The sequence below is a fragment of the Marmota flaviventris genome, chromosome 1 (genome assembly GCF_047511675.1).
Source record: "Marmota flaviventris isolate mMarFla1 chromosome 1, mMarFla1.hap1, whole genome shotgun sequence".
Lineage (NCBI taxonomy): Eukaryota > Metazoa > Chordata > Mammalia > Rodentia > Sciuridae > Marmota > Marmota flaviventris.
The window spans coordinates 209,807,074-209,828,824 of NC_092498.1; the positions used below are offsets into that span (position 1 = coordinate 209,807,074).

Here is a 21,751-nt window from a genome sequence, read left to right on the forward strand (position 1 = left end):
CCCCGCCCTCTCACCCCGGGATTGACACTGAACGTTCTGCCGGGGGCTTGCCTGACAGCGCGCCTCGGCCAATGCGCGGCCTCTCAGAGCGAGCCCCGGACCCCGGCCGGCGCCTGGGCAAATCACGGGCGCCTGCCCGCCCAGCTGAGACCTCACGAGCCTGTGAATGGCCAGGCGTCCTCGGCGCGCGTCACGGGGCCAAGGAGCCTATGGCGGCGCGGGAGGGTGTCGGAGGGCCAATGGACAGCGCCGAGGCGCCGTCAGTCAGAAAGGCCTAGGCCAATGATCGGCGGGTTGCGGGGGCGTCACGGACGCAGCGGACTTGGACTGAGGATCCCGGGCGGGCGGGCGCGCGCGGAGAGACGCGGGAAGCAGGGGCTGGGCGGGGGTCGCGGCGCCGCAGCCAGCGCAGCCAGCCCGAGGGGCCGCTGCCTCCGCCGCCCAGCGCGCTCCGGGGCCGCTGGCCGCCTGTAGCACCCGCCACACCGCAGCTCCAGGACCGGCCCCGGCCGCCGCCGCCGCGATGGGCAACGCCGCCGCCGCCAAGAAGGGCAGCGAGCAGGAGAGCGGTGAGTGCCCGGGCCGTGACCCTGATTTCGGCCCCGCGATGCCAGCCCGCGCCCTGTCCATCACTGCATGGCCCCTCCCCCCCATCGGGCCCCCCCCTTTCCTCTCTGCTCACCCCCAGCTCCCCTTCCCCCTGCCTGTCCGAGCCTGGGGCCTGAAAGCCTGCATAGGGGCCCTACCTCCACCTCCGTAGAAGCCCTTTTGCAATGGCCGGCCGCCCCCCACTGCAAAGTCTGTGCCCCCCCCCCACCCAGCTGTCACTGCCAACCATGGCACGTATGACCGCTGGGGCCCCACATGGGTCCCTGTCATCACCCCACCCCCTCCTTTCCTGACCCCTCTCCCCAGATTCTAATCCCCCCGACTTCCTCACTCACCTCCCTCACATATGGGAGCCACTGCCTGACCCTTACCCAGGCCTCTACCAGTGCGGGAGTGCTGTGGGGTCTGCCTCCACCCCGCAGGGGCCTTGGCCACTTGATGACCACACCCCTCCCCCTTCCAGCCCCCGCCATCTTTCTCCTGCCCTTCCCCTCTTCACCTTATCCACAGTCCCCCCTAGGCCCACCCTACCCCCCCCCCCCCCCCCCCCCCCGCCTTTGAGCATTTCCCAGAGCCACCTCCAGCATTGTTTTTCCCTTCTGTGTCACTTGGCATGGGGGACAAGATCTTTCTGGGTCCCTCTGTCCCTCTTGCATCCTGTCACTTAGACTCTGCTTGTACTCCCTCCTCCAAGCAAGCGTCTGTCCCTGGCTGGGGTAGCAGACTGTTTATGAACCTAGAGAATGTCTTTTGGGAGCGCCAATGCTTCCAAAGCCAAGTTTGAGCTGCTCTTGCTAGGATCCATTGCTCCTCTTTCCTGGATTGGGGGTGGGGGGTGTCCGCATAGCCCCCTCCCATCTCCTACCCTGCTGTGGGCTGTATGCTCCTTGGTGGGCCTCTCAATAAATGGTGTTTCACAACCGAGGCTCCTCATTCACCTAGTCCCCGGGGCTTCTTCACCTGTTCCTGGCTCCTGACTGGGAATGAAGTGTCGGGTTGGTGAGGCTCACTCGCCTTGAACTGGGATGATCAGAAAGAGGACTTGGGGAGGTGGGGAGGTAGTCAAGGAGAGTAATGAGTGACATCTAGTGATTTGCTTTGCCAAGGGACAAATGGATTCTCTATAGACCAGGGCTCAGAGGAGGCTTTTCCTACTCCCTAGACCTCAGCTATGTTGGCCTTTCCCATCTTGAGAGACAGAAAGATTTCTGTGTTTGAAAATGCCATCAGAAATGGCCTTGAACCCCCTCCCCAATTTCCCCCAGCTCTTAATTGTTGTCACTGAAGCCCTAAAAGTGGGCCTCAGCTGGGAATCCCCTTCCAGTCACCCAGAAATATTCCAAACTGAAAAGGAAGCCACATCCAACTATGCCCTTCCCAGTTCTTGGTCTCAAACCTGAGTGTCGGAGTCCCAGAATGCCCCCCCCCCCCCGAAAAATATGAAAAAGCTACGAAGGCCTGGGAATTTCTGCCTGCACACAGTCAGACGGCAGGATTCTGAGTGGTGGAGCCTTGAAGAGGCCCGGTATGTTACCAATGGGCGGGGGACAGGAGCACAAATGCCCGTAGTTGAGTGCTTGATGACAGAGGAGCAGGTGGGCAGTGTCCAAAAACAGCCTGGGCATGAGCTTGGAGGGGACTAGGCAGAGGGGACAGCCAGGCCCCCAGCAGGTGAGGCAGGCTGGGAGGTGGAAGGTAGACGCAGGCAGCTATCTATTGCAATGGCTGGGTTGAAAGTTGGGGAGATGACATAGTCCTGGAAGACCTTCAAGGCATTCCAAATGCATGCGGTGGGGGGCGGATAGGGAGCCACATAGGGGAAAAGATCCCCAGAAAAAGATCAGAGGCTCCGGAAGGAACTGCTAATTCTCTCAGCACGCAGGCCAGACACTCAGGAGTGAATGATCACAATGAGATAGAGCCACTCTATGGGGCAGCTAGGCAGGCTGGAGGCTCCATAGACATATCTGCTCTGGTAATTTTCCTAGTGGGCTCTTATTCGAATTTCCCAAATGAGCCATCTGAGTTTGACGTGGACTACATCATGGGGACAGGATTCACATCCAGATCTATCTACCAGCAATCTTCCTGGACCCCAGAATTTTCCCATTTTTTAAAAAATATTTTTTTTAGTTGTTGATAAACCTTTATTTATTTATATGTGGTGTTGAGAATCGAACCCAGTGCCTCACATATGCCAGGCAAATGCGCTACTGCTGAGCCACAGCCCCAGCCCCTCATTTGTTTTTTAATTTTAAAAAATTGTCTTTTATGAGACAGGGTCTCATTAAGTTGCCTAGGCTGGCCTTGAACTTGCTATCCTCCTGCCTCAGTTTCTGAGTTGCTGGGATTATAGGAATGTGCCACCATGCCTGGCTCTTCTTTTTTGGTGCTAGAGATTGATCCCAAGGGTGCTTAACCACTGAGCCACATCCCCTGCCCCCCTTTTTTTTGTGGTGCTGGGGATTGAACCCAGGGCTTTGTGCATGCAAGACAAGCACTCTACCAACTGAGCTATACCCCCAGCAGTTCCTGCCTTTTTTTAAATATTTATTTTTTAGTTAGAGGTGGGCACAATGTCTTTATTTTACTCTGTATGGTGCTGAGGATCGAACCCAGTGCCTCATGCATGCTAGGCGCATGCTCTATCTCTGAGCCTCAGCCCCAGCCCTCCTCTGCCCTTTTTAAATTTTTTTTTTATTTTGAGATAGGGTCTCACTAAGTTGCTTAGGGCTTCACTTAGTAGTTGCTAAGGTTGGCCTCAAACTTGTGATCCTCCTGCCTCAGCTTTCCGAGTTGTGGGATTACAGGTATATGCCGTACACCCAGGTGCCAACTGACATTCTTAAACTGACCCCCCAGATTTTTATTCTATTTGCATACTGTATATACTTTTTTTAAACAAGATGTACTTTTAATCTTTATTTTTTATTTATTTGTTTTTATGTGGTACTGAGGATCGAACCCAGGGCCTCATGCGTGCGAAGCAAGCGCTCTACCACTGAGCCACAACCCCAGCCCCCCCTGTGTATATTTTCTTAATCTAAAATAATAAAAGCCAGGCATAGGGGCACCCACCTGTAGTCCCAGCTACTAAGGACACTGAGGTGAGAGAATCACTTGAGTTGAGGAGTTCAGACCAGCCTGGGCAACATAGCAAGACCCCATCTCAAATAAAATAAAATAAAACATTTACTCATTTCTGCTCAGAGGTAAGCTATGGTCCTATCCTAGGGAATAATATAAATGAAATCATAGAATTGCTATGCCAGTTACATTCTCTTTGATACACATTAAAAAGCAATGTAACTAGATAAATGAAACATCTCTAAAATAATTTCATGTTCTGCCAGTGGGACCATGGCACGCTTTGGAAAACAGGCTGAAGCCGTGTATCCTCCCAGAGAAGGAACTCAATGAGGAAGCAAGCTCCTCTCTGCTTCAAGACACTTTGATTCTGAAAGGATGGAGTTACACAAAATTTGCCCTCTTATAACCAGGGTGGGGCTGGGGCGGGGGCAGTAGCCAAGCCATTCTGCAGAGGGCACCTGCATTTCATCTGGCAGATGCCAGCCCAGCTTGGGTTAGGAAGATGCCCAGCCTTAGTAGGTACTAATTAGGCATCCTGTGCCCCCTGTGTGCCATCTCTGTGCCAAGACAAGAGGGTAAAGCTGTAGAATGGCATCAGGTGGAGTGGGATGGGGGAAATCTGCACCCAAAGATGACGAAGTCATTGGCAGGGGCCAGGGTGAAAAGCTGAGGGCTGAAGGAATTGAGAGGGCAGAACCCCAGGAGGCTTCCAGGACAGACAGCCAAGTGGGGCTCAGGTCTGAGCTGACACTGGCTGGAAGACACCCCTGGGAGTTGGCCTACAGGGAAGGAGAAGCTTCCCAGACCTCCAGAGACAAGGGAATCCAGGCACTGAAAGAAAGATACACACAGGAGGTCCCTGGATGGGAAGAACTGTTGCCCTCTAACATCCTACAGAGGCTCAAGAGGGTCAGAAATCTTTTGTGCATTGGCAGTTGTATGGGTGCCAAGGAGGTTCTGCCAAGACAGCTTTGCCTTTAGCCCAATTGGGCCAATAGCAATTCAGAGGGTTCTATCTACCCTTTCCCTGTACCCACTGGCCTCCAGATTGGGTTTCTTCCTGCTCCTATCCCCACCCCCAACTCCTTGTCTCCCTCTCCAGGCAGGGCTCTAGGGATGGGCAGCCAAGCTGGTAAGGCAGGTCTCCTGAGCCTTCCCAGCCACCGTAGTCCTAGTGCCCTGAGAGGAAGACTGAGTGATGGCTTCCAACTCCAACGATGGTGAGGCTGAGTCTGTTGCTATAGCAACTTCCTAAGCGCTCTGCCCCAAGTCAAGGAGGGGATGCAGTTGGGTTTGGGGGCGCAGGTGGAAAGCAGTGTGTAGACCCTGGCTGTCCTGGAAACCCCTCCCTTACTAACCTCCTTGGGCTGTGGGGCTTGGGGAAGAGCAGGGGGTATGAATGGCCCAATTCAGAAGAGGGGATGGTCCCCCCAGAGTGGGGGTCCAACTCAGACTGAGACAGTGGGGCAGCCAGCCGAGTGTTGGGATTCGGTTCAGGTGAAGATTGGTCCAGCTCAATGTTGGGGTCCAACAGAGACTCGGGGATCATCTAGTCCAGGATGGAGGGTCCAGCTCAGAATGGGGCTAGGTCCAGTCCAGAGTAGAAGGTGGTACAGCCCAGAGCAGGGGATCCAGGAGGATTAGGCCTGTATTGGGGCTCCCAGCCCAGGTTGGGCACCTGCCCCAGAGACCCCAGGACTGCCAGGTATCGAAGTGGAGAAGGGCGGAGGTTACTGTCTTGGGGAGAGAGGGCCCCAAGGTGGGCTCCTTCCGCGGGATCCCTGCTCCCTTGCTCAGTTTGATGTTCTGCTGTTGTAACTGCCCAGGACAGATTCAAACCCAGGACAGATTTCTAGATTTCTGCCTCTTGCTGTGGCCCTGGCTTTTCAAGGGGTACCTGGGTTTTTCTCTGTGAGTCCAAAGCAAATCCCGACCAGAGCGGATGCGGTGGCACCCACCACTGCCCCCAGTGTGGGAGGGGTGGGCGAGGCAGCAGCCAGCTAGGTTACCCACCTAAGCCACTTCCTGTCACCAGCAGGGAACAGAGTGTGGGGTACCCGCAGGGAGCCTGCCACTGACCCTCCGCTGCTTTGGGGATCTGGAAAGGAGGGGGAAGATGGTCAAGGCTGCTTCCCCTCCCCCACCCCGGGGTTTAGCCATTCATTTCCGGTTTGGACTTTCATGGCCCTGAGCAGAGCCAAGCACAGGGCAAGGTTTGACAGAGGCCAAGGACATCCCGGGACGCTGTTCCCCTCTCCGCCCCCACATAGGAACAAGACAAAGAACCAGATGTGCCCATTTCTTTCTTGGGGGGTAGCAGGACTTGGGGGCTTCACATTGAAAGGGAACTCGGGAGGAGATAGGGTGACTCCTGCCTCCCTCCACCTTTCTCTCCAGCTGTTCTTCCAGCTAGTTAACAAGCTCCGGGGCTCCTTCAGCCCCCAGGGAGTCTCTGCCCGTTGCTTAAGCCAGGGCCTTAACTCCTTCCCCTCTGCCCAGTGGGCACTGCTCTGGGCACATTGATTGCCTGCTTCCAGTCAGTCTCGTACCCACCCGGGGAGGCAGGGCCTGGCATCTTGGGAGCAGTGAAAGTCCCTAGAAGGGGAAGTTAGCTTTAACACCCCGCCCCAGGACAGGCAGGCCGGCCAGAGGGACACCCTCGGGAGAATCTTCCCACCTCCTCCTGCCAAGGAGAGCCTCTGCAGACCTCGGCCAGCCTGGAGCAGGTACCTTTAAATGCCTCCGTGGCAACCAGCTCCTCCTCCCTGGTCCCCTGAGGCCTTCCCAAGGAAGCCAGCTCAGAGGCTCTGCATTTTCCTGGTTCCCCAGCAAAGGGAGGATTCCAAGGAGAGACCAGGGAAGCCTAGGATGGATCTGGGGTCCAGCAGCAGCCAGGGTGGGGGCTCAGAGATCACCTTCCAGTTGTGGCTGCAGCTGCTCCTCTGGGCCCACCTGGTTCTCCGTTTCCTGGGCTACCTGCGTCACAGCTTCCAAGGACCTAAGCCGCAGCCAGCACCCTGAGCCTCCCTGACCAGGCCCGATGGGCCCCAGGTCACCCTATCCCATCCAGCCCCTATGCCATCCTGTGCCAGGAAAAACAGGAAGCAGAGGTGAGTGTGGGGGCTTCTGTCTGAGGCCCAGCTCCATGAACCCTCTTATCTCCCTGCTCCTCCTGGCATTGACCCCTCATACCTGTCCCCAAGCCTGACGAGCCAACAGGGCCCGGTGGCACAGAGAGGAAACAGCCCAGGCCCTCCCAGGCTTCAGGATGCCAAAGAAGGTGGGCCAAGCAGCTCATGGAGCCCCACAGCAGGACACTAGCAGCAGCCAGAGCCACCGAGTTGGGGAAGCCCAGGGATGGCTGGGAGCAGGAAGCAGGACCCCAGCCCAGCCCTTCTCTCTCTTGTGCAGGCCCAATACAGCACCCTCTGCCCGCCTCCAATCCAGAATTCTTTGTGGGTTGTTGAGAGGTCTCCAGGGAAGGCATGATGTCTCTGAAAGGTTGTGCTGGTGAAAGCACCAGATGTGTGCAGCCCCCAGGCTCAGAGAGGTCTCTTGGGTCTGTAGCCCCATCAGGCAGAGCCTAGGGGCTACAGCCATTCACTGCCCGCCCATCTCGGCCCACTCGCCTTTTGCAGGGTCTTCCTAGCTGGCAGGCTCCACTCTAGCCACCATTCTTCTAGTCCCATGAAGGGCTTTTCTCTCTGAATACTGTTGGAGAGTCTTGGGGACAGTGGGGAATGGTGGCTACTCAGCAGGCCATGTGCTAGGAGGCAGATGACAAGCAAGGTCAAAGAGCAGGACTGTAGGGCCCCTTAGGTTGAGGACACCTCTGTACCCAGTAATCCAGTGTCTGAGTTGGTAGTAAAGCAGATAGTCTCATGGGCAGTGGGTCAGACAGATGATCTCAGGACTGATCGATCTTCTCATCTGTACAGTGGGAAGAAGAGCAACTTTGACCTGGCAAAGTCAGATTTTTAGCATCAAAAACACTTAGCCAGGGCTGGGGTGTAGCTCACCAGAAAAGCACTAGCCTCCCATTCACAAAGCCCTGGGTTTGATCCCCAGTTCCAAAAAAAGAAAACTACTTAGCCAGGTGTGGTGGCACATATCTGTAATCCTAGCGACTTGGGAGGCTGAGGCAGGAGGATCACCGGTTTGGGACCAGCCTCAACAGCTTAGTAAGACCCTGGGGATGTAACTCAGTGGTAAAGCACCCCTGAGGTCAATCCCCCATGCCAAAAAATTTTAAAATATTTTTTAAAAAAAGAAAGAAAAACATTCAGTTCAAGTCTGGCACATAGAGAACAGTGCCGGGCCCTGCACAGTGGTCCCAGGGTGAATCTATAAGGTCAGAATCCATCAAGCTGTGCAGTGGGGATCTGAGCACTCAGCCAGGTCTGGTGGCATGTGCCTGGAATCCCAGCTATTTGGGAGGATGAGGCAGGAAGATCACGTGAGCCCAAGAGTTCGAAACCAGCCTGGGCAACACAGCCAGACATCATTTCTTTATTTTTCCAGTTGGGGTGGGGGATTTAGCCCAGAGGCACTTCACCACTAAGCCACATCCCCAGCCCTTTTGACTTTTTATTTTGAGACAGGTTCTCGCTGAGTTGCTTAGGTCTTCGCTGAGTTCTGAGGCTGGCCACGAACTTGCGATACTCCTGCCTCAGCCTCCCAAATTGCATACACCGCCTCTGGCAGACATCATTTCTTTAAAAGATTTGAACTTTCAATGAATCTCCCTGTATTTTCTACCCACATTTCAAAAATACTTCAAAAAATTGTAGGTGACATTTTCCTGGCATGAACCGCCCCCCAATGCTGGCCACTGCGCAGTCGCCACTCTTCACAGCCATCCTGCGGGCTCATGGCTCTTGTTATTCCAATTGTTTTTTTTTAATTTTAGTTGTAGATGGACACAATACCTTTATCTTATTTGTTTATTTATTTTTATGTGGTGCTGAGGGTCGACCCAGTGCCTCACATGTGCCAGGCAAGGGCTCTACCACTGAGCCACCTCCCCAGCCCCTTATTATTCCCACTTTACAGATGGGGAAGACTGAGGCCTAGAGAAGTGAAGTAGTTGTCCAAAATCACACAGCTCTTCAGGGACCAGGCAGGCATCTGGACCCAGTCTCATCCACAAGTCCTGGCCCTTAACCGCTTGGCTGGGTTGCCTCTCGGTCATTAGGGGAGCAGTTCAAGCCTCAGTGTCCTAGGCCGTTAAGTGGGAAAATGGATAAAAGAAGGATTGTGGAGTGAGTCGAATGAGAGAGTAAGACAAGACAGCCGGCGCAGGGGTCCACCAGGGAGGTGTCTGTTGGGCGGATGTGACGTTGGCCTCAGGGTACTATGGACCATTGCGGGGGCATCCAGTAAGCCTTCCTCTGAACCAGCACTGGACTAAGGCCCCACGATTGGCAAAGACAGGTACAGGGCCAGCTGGGGGCCAAGGTGACAGCTGAGCCCCCCAAGGACGCCTGCTACCCGAGCCTCAGAGGCCTCCACCCCAGGCCCGGCCTCCCCAGAGAAGGGGCCAGAGGAGCAGCCAGACCCAAAGGCTATAAATACCTCGGCTGGCTGGCGTCGTCCCTGGCCAAGGAATGCTGGTCAGAACTGGGGCAGGCAGGGGTGAGCTGGCCCTGGCGTTTCTCCCTGTCCCCTAGGTGCAACCCCTGAGTCTCCCTGTGCCCATTTTGGATGGACTGGAAGCAGGTTCCCACTTCTCTGTGGTAGGGGGTACCCAGGCCCCAGCCCATTTCAGGATCCCCAAAAGTTGCCTTGGAGCTCAGACCCGGGTGCTCAGAGGTCCTGGGACAAGGTCAGGCTCTGGCTTTAAGAAGGTGCACCTCACTTTCCACAAACGGACATATCCCAAAGGTAACCCGATCCGCCCCCCCCCCCCCCAGGCCGGAGTCTCCATCTAACCCTCCCCTCTCTTCCTTTCAGTGAAAGAGTTCTTAGCCAAAGCCAAAGAAGATTTTCTTAAAAAATGGGAAAATCCCGCTCAGGTAAGCCCTTCCAGGTACAGAGCCCCGCGAGAGTGGGCCGCGGCCGCCCCCACCATCCCTGCCACATCCTTGGAAGTTTAGGACCCTGGGGGCGCGGGGCGGGGGGCTCCAGACCTGCCCCCCTCCTTCCGCACATGCCCATGGTTCTACCTGATTCCCCCCAGGCTCCCCACCCCACCCACCCTTTCCACTGGCAGCCCTGCTCCCCCACCCCCACGCAGCTGCCAGCAGCTCCTGGGCCCCAGGCCAGGGCCGGATCTGGCCCCTGCCACCGCCTGGAGGAATGTGCCCGCCACCATCTTGCTGTCCAGCCCCCTGTCTTCACCCCCCTCACTCCACCAGCTCCCAGGGCCCCCTCTGCCGGCAGCACAGGGGACACCCCAGACCCTGGTCCAACAGGCCGCAGGGAAGAAGTGTCCCTGACCCCCGGCTCAACCCTTCTACCCACAGAACACAGCCCATTTGGATCAGTTTGAGAGAATCAAGACCCTTGGAACGGGCTCCTTTGGGCGGGTGATGCTGGTGAAGCACAAGGAGACCGGGAATCACTATGCCATGAAAATCCTCGACAAACAGAAGGTAAGCCCCCTGCCTGCACCCACCCCACCCCCAGGCTGGGCCCGTTGGGGTCTTTTTTGTTGTTGTTTGTTTGTTTGGTACCAGGGATTGAACCCAGGGATGTTTAACCACTGAGCCACATCCCAGACCTTTTTCTTTTTCTTTTTTTTAAATTTACTTAGAGACAGGGTCTCACTGAGTTGGTAAGTGCCTTGCTAAATTCTGAGGCTGGCTTTGAACTCTTGGTCCTCCTGCCTCAGCCTCCCGAGCCGCTGGGATTATAGGTGTGCGCCGCCGCGCCTGGTTCTGGCTGTTCACATTCTGAGCCCACTACCTGAGTGCTTTTCTTGCCCATTCATTCACCCACTCACCAGCTAGCCTCTGCAGGTTCTACACGCATGGATTCCGACAATCACAAATTGCAAATGTCCCCCCTATAAAATTTCTAGAAAGTTCCAAAAGGCAAAACTTTTTTTTTTTTTTATATTTATTTCTTAGTTGTAGTTGGATACAATACCTTTATTTTATTTATTTTTATGTGGTGCTGAGGATCGAACCCAGGGCTTCACATGTGCTAGGTGCGTGCTCCACCGCTGAGCCACAACCATAGCCCTTATCTTTATTTTAATGTGGTGCCAGGGATTGAACCCAGTGCCTCACACATGCTAGGCAAGCGCTCTACCACTGAGCCACAACCCCGACCCCTTTTGTGAGTCTGTGTGTCCTGCTGGGGATTGAACCCAGAGCCTTGTGCATGCGAGGCAAGCCCTCTACCAACTGAGCTATCTCCACAGCCCCAGAACTTTTAACTTCCCCCATGCAAAGTGCTACCCTGAATCCCCATGAATGAAGTGACACTTAGACATTTTATTAGGTATTGTAAGTAATCTAAAGATGATTTAAAAGTCTGCAGGTTGAGGGTGGAGCTCAGTAGTAAAGCATTTGCCCAACATGCTCCAGGCCCTGGGTTCCATCCCCAGGATCATGGAAAAATAAGTCTATGGGGAGAAGTGCCAAAGTTCTGTGCAAATACTGTGCCATTTTATGCAAGGGACTTGAACATTTGCAGATTTTGGTATCTGTAGAGGATCCTGGAACTACCCCCCTGTGGACACAGGGGTGACTGTTCTCCCTGAGCCCCCTTGCCATGCGAGGCCTAAGGACTAGGAGAGCTCTGCACGGCTTTCACCAGGCCAGCCCCCAAGACTGGCCACCAGTGACAAAGGATATACCAGGTTGTGTAGAGGAGAGCACTCTTCCTGGAGGGTGTAGTTTTGTTTTGTTTTTGTTGGATATCAGGGATTGAACCCAGGGACACTCGATCACTGAGCCACACCCCAGCCCTACTTGGCATTTTATTTAGAGACAAGGCCTCACTTACTTGTTTAGTGCCTCACCACTTAGTAGTGCCATTGTTGAGGCTGGCTATGAACCCGAGATCCTCCTGTCTCAGCCTCCCGAGCTGCTGAGATTACAGGCGTGCGCCCCTGCACCCAGCAAGAAAGTGTCTTTCCATAAGATCTTTGAGATGCTACTTGATGTAAGGCACTACTGTCACACAGCACACTATGTAACAGAAATGTAATAAAAAGCACAGAGGAGATTTTGTCTTTTCTAGTTGCCCATCAAAAAAAGTACAAAGGAACAGGTGATGTGGGGTGGGGGAGCGATACAAGGGTGTTGAGCCCTGGGAAGCTTTACCACTGAGCCACATTCCCAGCCCTTTCAATTTTTTATTTTGAGATAGGGTCTCACTGAGTTGCTTAGGGCCTTGCTAAATTGTTGAGGCTGGCCTCAAACTTGCAATCCTTCTGCCTCGCCTCCAGGGTTGTGGGATTCCAGGCGCGGGCTACTAGGCCCTGCGGTTTGTTTTCCTTTCAGTAGTGGAACTCAGTGTCCCAGTCTAGGGCTCTACTGAGCCACACCCCTCGCCCCTCAGATTCATTTTGGCCACATGTTGTAATTAAGCCAGTAGGTCTACAGTATTATCATTTCCATATTTTTTAATATTTATTTTTTAGTATAGGTGAACACAATATCTTTATTTTTATGTGGTGCTCAGGATCGAACCCAGTGCCTCACGCATGCCGGGCGAGCGCTCTACCACTGAGCCACAACCCCAGCCCATTCCGTATGTTATCCATGTAAAATATTAATGAGACACTTTACATTTTCTTTCCCTCAGTAAAGTGTCTTCAGATCCACTGTATATTTTACACTTACAGCAGGTCTTCATTCAGATGGTCCGTTTTCCCTGGAAAGACGAGATTCTCAGGCCCACGTTGTTCAGAACATCCGTAAAGGTCCTCCCGGGGGCTGGAGTGGAGCTCAGCGGTCGTAGGCTTGTCTCGCATGCATGAGGCCCTGGGTTCTGTCCCAGGGCTGCAAAAGGGGAAAATCATCCAGTATCTACACCGAGTGTCAGTGTTTAAGTTTTCATTTTAGATACTCAAAATTTTAAATTGGGTTCCCTGGTCAGCTGACCACATTTCGAGGGCTCATCAGCCCTCCATGGCCAGCGGCAGCTGCACTGGACAGCACAGGTGTGGACCCTGAGGACGCGGCTGTGTGGGCAAAGAGGGGGACACCTCAGCAAAGCCCTTCCCAGCTCACCCAGGAGCCCCGCTGCCTGAATGTCACACTGGCCTAACAGTGACCGACTGTGACGTTGAACAAGTCCCTTCCCCTGTCTGGGCTTCCAAACTGCCCTGCTCCCAGCACGACCTTCTCCGGGCTTCTGTCATGATTTAACAAGAAACTGTGGGGCTGGATGTGTGGCTAGCATGTGCAAGACCCTGGGGTCCATCCCCAGCACCACAAAAAAAGAAAAAAAAATTAAAAAGAGAGGGAGAGAGAAACTGTTCTTGAGACGGCTGCTCATGGCTGCTCATGGTGTGTGCTGTTAGGGAACAGCTGAAGGCGAGGAGGATCAGCCCAAGGTCCTGGTTGATGTGCAGTGGCGTTCTCAACCAAGAGAGGGCCATTTCTAAACTCCCCACCCCTGCAGCCATACCTGCCTGTCTTTCCAGTTCCAGCCAAGCTGCCCCTTCCTCCAGGAAGCCCTCTCTGATTCACCCTCTCCTCAGACTGTACCAGAGGCCTTATCTGGGTATCCACAGCCCAAGCTTCCACACACAGTGGAGCCCCCTAGGCCATGGGGCTGTGACTCCTGTGTTCTTTGCTCTGGTCTGTGTGCAGCCTCTGGCCTCCTCCTCGCTGTGTCCTCAGTACCCAGCCTGGGGCCTAGCAGGCCACGGGCACTCCAGTGGTCCTGGCTGAAGGAAGCAGCCCAGCTCTGGCTTCCCTAGTCCCAGGCACAGGTGCCTGGGCACGAGGCTCCTTTCTCTCTGTTTGTTTTTGGTACCAGGGATTGAACTCAGAGGCACTCGACCACTGAGCCACCTCCCCAGCCCTATTATGTATTTTATTTAGAGACAGGGGCTCACTGAGTTGCTTAGGGCCTCGCTAAGTTGCTGAGGCTGGCTTTGAACTCGTGATCCTCCTGCTCAGCCTCCAGAGCCTCTGGGACGACAGGTGTGCGCCATCGTGCCCGGCAACCAGGCCCCTCTCATGGCTCCTCCACCCACCTCTTCTGCCCGCAGGTGGTGAAGCTGAAACAGATCGAACACACCCTGAATGAGAAGCGCATCTTGCAAGCAGTCACCTTCCCGTTCCTGGTCAAACTCGAGTTCTCCTTCAAGGTGGGCCCCCAGCCAGGTTCTTGTACTGGTCCCAGCCACTGAGTACAGCCCCCAGGGCCAGGGAGCAGGACATCTAACGGCGGCCCACTTCTGGGGAAGATGGATTTCTGGAGGAGGGACAGACACAGGGACAGGACCAGGCCAGGTCTCTGGTAGGCCCAAGCTCAGCTCCTGGGCTCGCCGACTGTAGTTCAGTGACCTTGGGCAAGTCACCCACCCAGTGCACAGTCAGGAGCACAGACCTACCCTCGGCCGCCCGGGACCAACTCCCAGCCCTGTCCTTCCTCAACTGTGACCCACACAAGGGACCTCATGCCCCTGAGCCTCATTTTTCTCAGCTAAAAAATAGGAACTGCAACAGTCCCCACCCGCTGGGGTTGTCATGGCAGTTTTGAGCCCAGAATGAGGCCCTTGGTGCATTACTCTGGGAGCCATCAGAAGCTGTGGCTGCAGGACTCTGGAAGGGGTACTCAGCACCATCTTCGTGGTCCTGAACCACAAGCCAGCAGTGACAAGAGCTTGCCATATAACACAGTCCACGCTCGGAGGGGCCTGGGTGACCCTGTGTTGCTGTCCTCTTGAAATTTGCAATAATATTTTTTAAACAAGGATTATCACTTTTTGTTTTTTAAGAGATGGTTCCTTGCTATTTTAAGAGATGGTTCCTTGCTATGTTGACCAGCCTGGTCTCAAACTTAGGTGATCCTCCTGTCTTGGCCTCCTTAGGGGCTGGGACGGCAGGTGCACACCACTGTGCTCAGCTCATTTTCATTGGGAGGAAATTCTGTAGCCTGTCCTTTGTCTGTTTTCCCCAGTAGTGGGGGATGAACCCAGGGGCGCTTTGCCACTGAGCTACAGCCCCAGCCCCTTTTTTTTTTGGAGACAGTCTCATTTAGTTGCTAAGACTGTTCTCAAACTTGCCGTCCTCCTGCCTCAACCTCCTGAGTAGCTGGGATGACAGGCAGGCATTTCTGCGCCTGGTTTAGTCCAACTTTACAGATGACAAAACCGTAGCCCTGGAAGTTACTCAAGCTCCCAGTTAAGTCCTCTCCCTCAAGCGGGGGCACACTGCCCAGGTCCCTTACACCCATGAGCTGGCCGCATGTCCACCCTCTGTAAGGCGGGTAATGGCCGTCCATTCTTCCTCACCGGCAGGATGAGTGGCAAGGCGTGGTTCAGCAGAGAGGGCACCTGGGATTGGAATGTTCTTCCCCGGGAGCCCGAGTTGTCCTTTTATGTCTTTAACACCTGTCCTATAAGGCCACTGAGGCGTTAGAGGGGCCCAGGGCTCTGGAAATGGGGTCTTGATCTGCTCTGCCTCCCGCAGGACAATTCAAACTTGTACATGGTCATGGAGTACGTGCCTGGAGGGGAGATGTTCTCCCACCTACGGCGGATCGGGAGGTTCAGGTGAGCAGCTGCTCCCACAGCCCCGTCCACCAAACCATCTGGGGACACGGAGGACTCCTGCATGCTGGGACATGGAAGGGGTGTCTGGCGCCCATGGGGATTTGTTTCCAATGTGCTGAGGAATCTGTGATGTTTCGGCTCCCACAGAGCAAGACGAGCAAGTGGTTATGGCAACTAGGGGTCAAAATGTAGGCCGGCCGGGTGCAGCCCAGGGGCAAGGGCAGCCCAGGGGTGAGGGCACAGGCTTCCCTGTGTGAAGCCCCCAGCACCAAAAAAACAGTTTTTTGGTTATGATTTTGAGACAGGGCCTCTCTCTGTTGCCCTGACTAGTCTGAAACACCTGGGTACAAATGATCCTCCTGCCTCAGCCTTTCAAGTAACTGGGACCACAGGCATGGGCCACCAAGCCCAGCAAGAAAAAAAAAAAATGTTGGCAATTTCATGGATTCTTAAGATTTATACTATTATTTTATTTGATGAATAAATATAGATACATTTCACATACAATAATGTGCATATAGGTTGTTAGTGTTCCATTCCATAAGTTTTGACAATTATATACATTTTGGTAATCTCCACCTAAAACACTATCAAATACTTTTGTTACCCCTGAAAACTGGGGGTGGAACCCAGGGCCTTGGAAACTGTCCACCACTGAGTCACACCTCTAGCTCTTATATCCTTTTTTTTGTACCAGGGATTGAACCCAGGGTCACTTAACCACTGAGCCACATCCCCAGCCCTTTCTTAAATTTTTTTTTTTTTTTTTTTTTTTTGAGACTGGGTCATGCTAAGTTGCTTAGGGTCTCACTAAATTGCTGAGGCTGGCTTTGAACTCTCGATCCTCCTGCCTCAGCCTCCCAAGCCACTGGGATTACAGGCAGGTGCCCCCACACCCAGCACTCATATCCCTTTCTTGATAAATCACCTCCCGTGACAGACAGTTGTCCTTTCTGGTTTCGAGTCCCCATGAATTAGTCTTGTCTGGGTCTGGACCCTCTGGGCATGCACCCTGCAGTTTGGGTTCTGTGCGTCCCTGTCTTCTGCGTTAGTTACATTTGTAACCAGCCAAGCTGTGGAGGTCATTCCCGGCTGGTCCTGATGGGTCGGGTGGGCGCACTCTTCCATAGGATTCCATCCCAGTGTGTGATCCTGTGGGATTCTGTGGTTCCTTCTCCTGTTGCTCGTGTGTGGTGTGTGTGTGTGTGTGTGTGTGTGTGTGTGTGTGTGTGTTTGTGTGTGTCTGGAAATGGCCTCTCACTTGCTAGGCAAGCCCTCCACCACTGAGCTGCACCCCGGCCCTTTTCAGGTGAGCTGTGGTCTCCCTCCATATTGCCCAGGCTCGCCCCAAGTTCCTGGGCTCCAGGGATCTTTGCGCCTCAGCCTCCCACGTAGGTTGGACCCAGCGCTGCTCTGTGCTGGCCTTGCATGTGCAATTGGATAGCTGAACTGGGGGTGTCCTCCTCTGCAGGTGGCTCTGCAGACCCAATGGTGGACAATGTAGGGGCGTGGCCATCATGCTCACCCTCCCCTCTCCTTCCTCTTGTCCCCTCAGTGAGCCCCATGCCCGATTCTACGCGGCGCAGATCGTCCTGACGTTCGAGTACTTACACTCTCTGGACCTCATCTACCGGGACCTGAAGCCCGAGAACCTCCTCATTGACCAGCAGGGCTACATTCAGGTGACCACCAGGCTGGGCCAGGGGCAGCCTCAGGGGGCCATGACTTGGACCCTCCCTCCCAGCCAACCGCTCGTTCTTGTGCCCACAGGTGACAGACTTCGGTTTTGCCAAACGCGTGAAGGGCCGCACCTGGACCTTGTGTGGGACCCCCGAGTACCTGGCCCCCGAGATTATCCTGAGCAAAGTAGGCGCTCCCTCCCCCTCCCCCAGACCCACTCAGCCCTCACCCCGTCCCCGCCCTCTCCCCTCACCCCTGCCCCCTCCCTCTTGCTCCAGGGTTACAATAAGGCTGTGGACTGGTGGGCCCTCGGGGTTCTCATCTATGAGATGGCCGCTGGCTACCCGCCCTTCTTCGCTGACCAGCCCATCCAGATCTACGAGAAAATCGTCTCTGGGAAGGTGAGGCCAGGCATGGGGGCTTAACCTCGTAAGAAACAGGAAGGCCCCCCGACCCGCGTGCTGGTCCCTGCTTGTTGTCAGAGTAAGCTAGAAGCTCACCGAGTCAGGCCGGCGGGTGAAGCTGGTACCCCGGCCACACGGAGGCCAGCACCTGGAGCAGCCTGACTGTCCTGCTCACCACAGCAGATCCCCAAGGGCTTCCAGAACCCTGAGCCCCACGTCCTCCAGCCACAGAGAGCGTGCCACCCGGACACAGGCTCTTCCTGCCTCTAGTTGTGTCCCTCAGTGTGAATTTTCACAAGTTTCAAAGCAGAAGAACAACTGTGTTTGGTTCCCAGGGAGTGCCCGTGACCCCTCCAGGGTGCCCCATCCTATGACGTAGGCAGAGAGCCCCTGAGCTCCTTCCCAAGTCCTTGTGACCCGAGGCTCAGGTAAGAGATGCTGGAGCTGTCTGACTCAGGTCGACAGAGCAGGTGAAGCACCCGTCGTCCCCGTGGGAGAGATGCAGAAACTGAGGCTCAGGAGGAGGGTACGTGTGGCCTGAGATCACACCTCCCGGAGTGATGGGGGCAAGGTGGTGGGTGCTGAGGGACTGAGGGTTTAGGGACTCCACCTGACTGCTGCCCTCCGCTCACCCCTGGCCACCTCTGGCCTGGCCACCTCTGGCCTGGCCCAGCGTCTCCCACCAGAGAGCTCCTGGCTGCCTCGGAGTTCCCGCGCTGTTTGGCCTGGCGGTGGTGGCCTGGTGGCCTGCCACCTATGGGCTCTGAGGCTTTGAGCAGTCAGTCTGCCCCTCTGAGCCTCATCTTACCTCTCTGTGGACTGGGGAACCCACCATCTCCCTCTCCTGGAGGTTGGAAGGAGTCCCGGCCGCAGCCCGGGCTCCTCTGGGCCAGCAGCATATTCAGCATCTCTCAGAGGGAAGGACAGGACCAGGCAGAACAGCAAGTGCTAAGATGGTGGCCCAGAGTGGAAAAAAGAAAAGTCCAAAGAGATTCCAAGGGGGGACGAGGGGGAAATGAGCATAATTCCCTTCTTTGTAATGGTTTGCAGTTCCCACGCACCCTCAGTGGTGTTATCTCCTCCACATAATCCTGGGATGTGTGCCCCATATCAGAGAGGCAGGCGTTGGCCCAGAGAGGTTAAGGGTCATGGCCAAGGTCACACAGCATGAGAGAGGCAGAGCAGGGACTAGAAGTCAGGTTTGGTTTGGTTTTGTTGCCCAGTACTGGAAATTGAACCCAGGCCTTACCTCACATATGCTAGACAAGCATTCTACCACTGAGCTGTATCTCCAGCCCTAGGTGGAGCTAATAGAAGTCAGTTCTATGGCTGTAAAAGCAGTGACTGCATACAAGGCTGTGGGGTTCAGAGAATTGGGGGGAATGCTTCCAGAAGAATTGATCTGAGCCTTAAAAAACAGAAAAGTTGTAGCTGTGTTTTGCTCATAAGCATGAGTTTCCCAGAAGTCCCAAGAGCCCCACAGAGACGGCTCAGAAGCAGCAGCTAAGCATATAACCCCAATGGGCCTGTAATGAATCACCCTTCCCACTGCTCCCTGTGACCTTGGGGTCACTATTTAACCCTTCCAAGTCTCAGTTTCCTCTTCTCTGAAATGGAAACCCTCATGGCCCTAGCCTAAGAGCAGAGGTTCTGGAAGAGGTCCCCGCTCCAGCAGCACCAGCATGGCCAGGGAATTTGTTAGCGATGCAGATTCTCAGCTTCACCCAGATCTAAGTCAGAAACCCCAGAGTGGACCCAGAGCTGTTTTCACCAGATTCCAGCAGGCACTCAAGTTTGGGGGCCTCTGCCTACCATGACTGCTGAATGGAGAAAGCAGCTTTCCGGACCTCTCAGGCTCCACCTCAACACCCCATTCTGTCTGTCCCCCCTCCAGGTACGGTTCCCGTCCCACTTCAGCTCTGACTTGAAGGACCTGCTTCGGAACCTTCTGCAGGTGGATCTCACCAAGCGCTTCGGGAACCTCAAGAATGGGGTCAACGACATCAAGAACCACAAGTGGTTTGCCACGACTGACTGGATCGCCATCTACCAGAGAAAGGTGAGCCCCTCCCGGGCATGCCAAGGGTTCTGGAGGAAGCCAAGAGCCAGGGATGACTGCAGTGGAGAGACAGAAAAGGAAGGGGGTCTTGAAAATCGTCCCCAGGTTCAGCATCAGTATACACTAGGCAGCTTTGAGCCAGGGAAGACTAGAGATACAATTCTGGGGTCCTGGGGTTATTTGGCCACCCTGTGGCCTTGGGCAAGAGATGCTGCTCTGGGAAGTAATTTCCCCTTTGGTGAGTTGGCCATAATTCTAGACTTGGGTTGCTAAGAAGAATTCATACCATAAAGCTAAGAACAGACCTGAGTCAAAGTAAATATCTCATGAATGTTAGGCCGTTCGCATTTATTGTTGTAATGATGACAGTGATGGCTGCTGAGGTCTGGGTGGTTCTGATCCCTCTCCAGGTGGAAGCTCCCTTCATACCAAAGTTTAAAGGCCCTGGGGACACGAGTAACTTTGACGACTATGAGGAGGAAGAGATCCGGGTTTCCATCAATGAGAAGTGTGGCAAGGAGTTTGCTGAGTTTTAGGGGTGTGCCTGTGCCCCCATGGGTTTTCTTGTCTTTCTTTTCTTTTTTTTTTTCTTTTGTGGGGGGTGGGAGGGTTGGATTGAACAGCCAGAGGGCCCCAGAGTTCCTTGCATCTACTTTCACCCCCCACCCCACCCACCAGGGAAGGGGGAACAGGAAGCCCAGATATTTGGAGGAATGGAAACACCAGCTGCTCCCCCACTCCCTTTGCCTTCTTGCCCCTCCCCCACAGGTCCAACTCCACCCCAGCCCACTCTGCCAGTTTTAAATGAGTTTCTCAGCTCCGGGCAGACCAGGTCTTACTGGTGTGTCCAGGCACCGGGTGAGGAAAGAGGGGTCCAAACTTAACTCCAGTCCCCCAGCCCCACCCTGCCTCTGGCACTGGGCACCAAGGGCAAATGAATGAAGAGCTGGCCTTCTCTGTGGGGCCCTCCTGCCTGGGAAGGACAGTTTTTTGTGACATGTCATTGGGCTGCTTGCTAGAATTTTTCTAAAATATGATTTAAAATCTTATTTAAGTTCCACCAGTGCCTCCCTTCCTCCTTCCTCTGTCCCCACTCTTCTTGTGTCCCCCTCCCACTCCCCAAAACCATTTTAACGAGGCTGGGAAGCAGACTGACTGAACAGGAAGGACCTGGGGTTTGAACTTCTGCCCTGAGCTGCTAACATCCCCACCCCCTTCCCCAGGGGGGCGGGGAGGGGGGCTTCTGCCAACCTTCCTTACTGGGGTCCCAGCCTCTGTAGCAAGCCCTCCCCCTCTTCCCCAACAACACATCTTTCTTCACCCTGGAGCTTTGGGAGCCAGACGAAGCAGCTGCCCCTCTCCCTGCCAAAGAGGAATCGTCCCCCAAAAAGATAGAGGGGGAACCCCAAGCCCAGGGTCTCTCCTTCCAGCAGCAGCCCCCACCCCAAGCTCCTTAATTTTACTCTCAGCTAGATTTTAATGCCCAGCCTCCTTCCAGCCCAGCTGGGAAGGCAACCCTACAAAAGGACATGGAAAAGTCCCCCACCACACACAAGGCCCAGAGTTCAAGGCCAGGGTTGCTGGGGAGAGGCTGCCTGTCTTATCCACCCAGCAGCTTCAGCGCCCCCCATCTTGGGTGCCCCTCCTCTAGCTTAGCTGTCAGCTGTCCATCACCACTTCTCCCCGCCCTCTGTCTGATTTGTGCTTTTCTCTCTCAATAGAAAGATGGGGAGCCACCCCGTTTATCTCCGTATTTGTCCCTCTCAAAACTTCTCCCTGAACCCAGAGGAGCTCTCAGGCCTGGGGTGGGGCCCCAGGTGGGCGTGGGGGCCATTCAACCTGTGTGCTGCGAAGGACGAGACTTCCTCTTGAACAGTGTGCTGTTGTAAACATATTTGAAAACTATTACCAATAAAGTTTTGTTTAAAAAAAAAGTGTCGCTGGTGTTCCTGACTTCGGTCACCCACCCACACACCCCCAGGGGGTTGGAAAGCAAATTTCGGACTTGGGCATCCAGGCTAATCAGGCCCTGGCCTGGACGCCTTGTAAAACCAGGTTTCCCTGGAATTCCACCACTTCTTCCGCCCCGCTAGAGAAGGGGGAGCTAACTGCCCTTTGACCCCGAATTCGGGGTCCCCAAATCTGTGGCGCGCCCCTCTTCGTCCGGCCCAGGACGGAGAGGGCGCTCTAGGGAGACGCTGGGGCTGGCGCGCCGGGAGGCCGAGC

The 21,751-nt window shown here is 54.8% G+C and overlaps 2 protein-coding genes across 4 annotated transcripts; both read left to right on the forward strand.

The window, feature by feature from the left end:
- The first annotated feature begins 272 nt into the window (after window positions 1-272).
- Prkaca (protein kinase cAMP-activated catalytic subunit alpha) lies at window positions 273-21,459 on the forward strand. Of its 3 annotated transcripts, none has more exons than XM_027955262.3 (10): window positions 273-569; window positions 9,652-9,713; window positions 10,164-10,292; window positions 13,874-13,972; window positions 15,300-15,382; window positions 16,938-17,064; window positions 17,153-17,248; window positions 17,341-17,463; window positions 19,361-19,525; window positions 19,936-21,459. In XM_027955262.3, the coding sequence occupies exons 1-10, from the start codon at window positions 524-526 to the stop codon at window positions 20,059-20,061; spliced, it is 1,056 nt and encodes a 351-aa protein (XP_027811063.1). In that variant the 5' UTR covers window positions 273-523; the 3' UTR covers window positions 20,062-21,459. The 3 variants fall into 3 exon arrangements, with proteins under 3 accessions (XP_027811063.1, XP_027811064.1, XP_071458094.1); XM_027955263.2 differs by lacking the exon at window positions 273-569 and adding an exon at window positions 4,875-4,919; XM_071601993.1 differs by lacking the exon at window positions 273-569 and adding an exon at window positions 6,693-6,809.
- Smim46 (small integral membrane protein 46) lies at window positions 6,414-6,720 on the forward strand. Its single transcript, XM_071601994.1, has one exon. The coding sequence runs from the start codon at window positions 6,436-6,438 to the stop codon at window positions 6,718-6,720; it is 285 nt and encodes a 94-aa protein (XP_071458095.1). The 5' UTR covers window positions 6,414-6,435.
- Window positions 21,460-21,751: the final 292 nt, after the last annotated feature.

Bases quoted from the DNA above. Each gene is read 5' to 3' on its own strand.
- Smim46 (XM_071601994.1), top strand. From the start codon at position 6,436: ATGCCTCCGTGGCAACCAGCTCCTCCTCCCTGGTCCCCTGAGGCCTTC.
- Prkaca (XM_071601993.1), top strand. From the start codon at position 6,740: ATGGGCCCCAGGTCACCCTATCCCATCCAGCCCCTATGCCATCCTGTG. The intron at 6,810-9,651 runs GTGAGTGTGGGG...TCTTCCTTTCAG, and splicing joins AGGAAAAACAGGAAGCAGAG to TGAAAGAGTTCTTAGCCAAA. The intron at 19,526-19,935 runs GTGAGCCCCTCC...ATCCCTCTCCAG, and splicing joins TCGCCATCTACCAGAGAAAG to GTGGAAGCTCCCTTCATACC.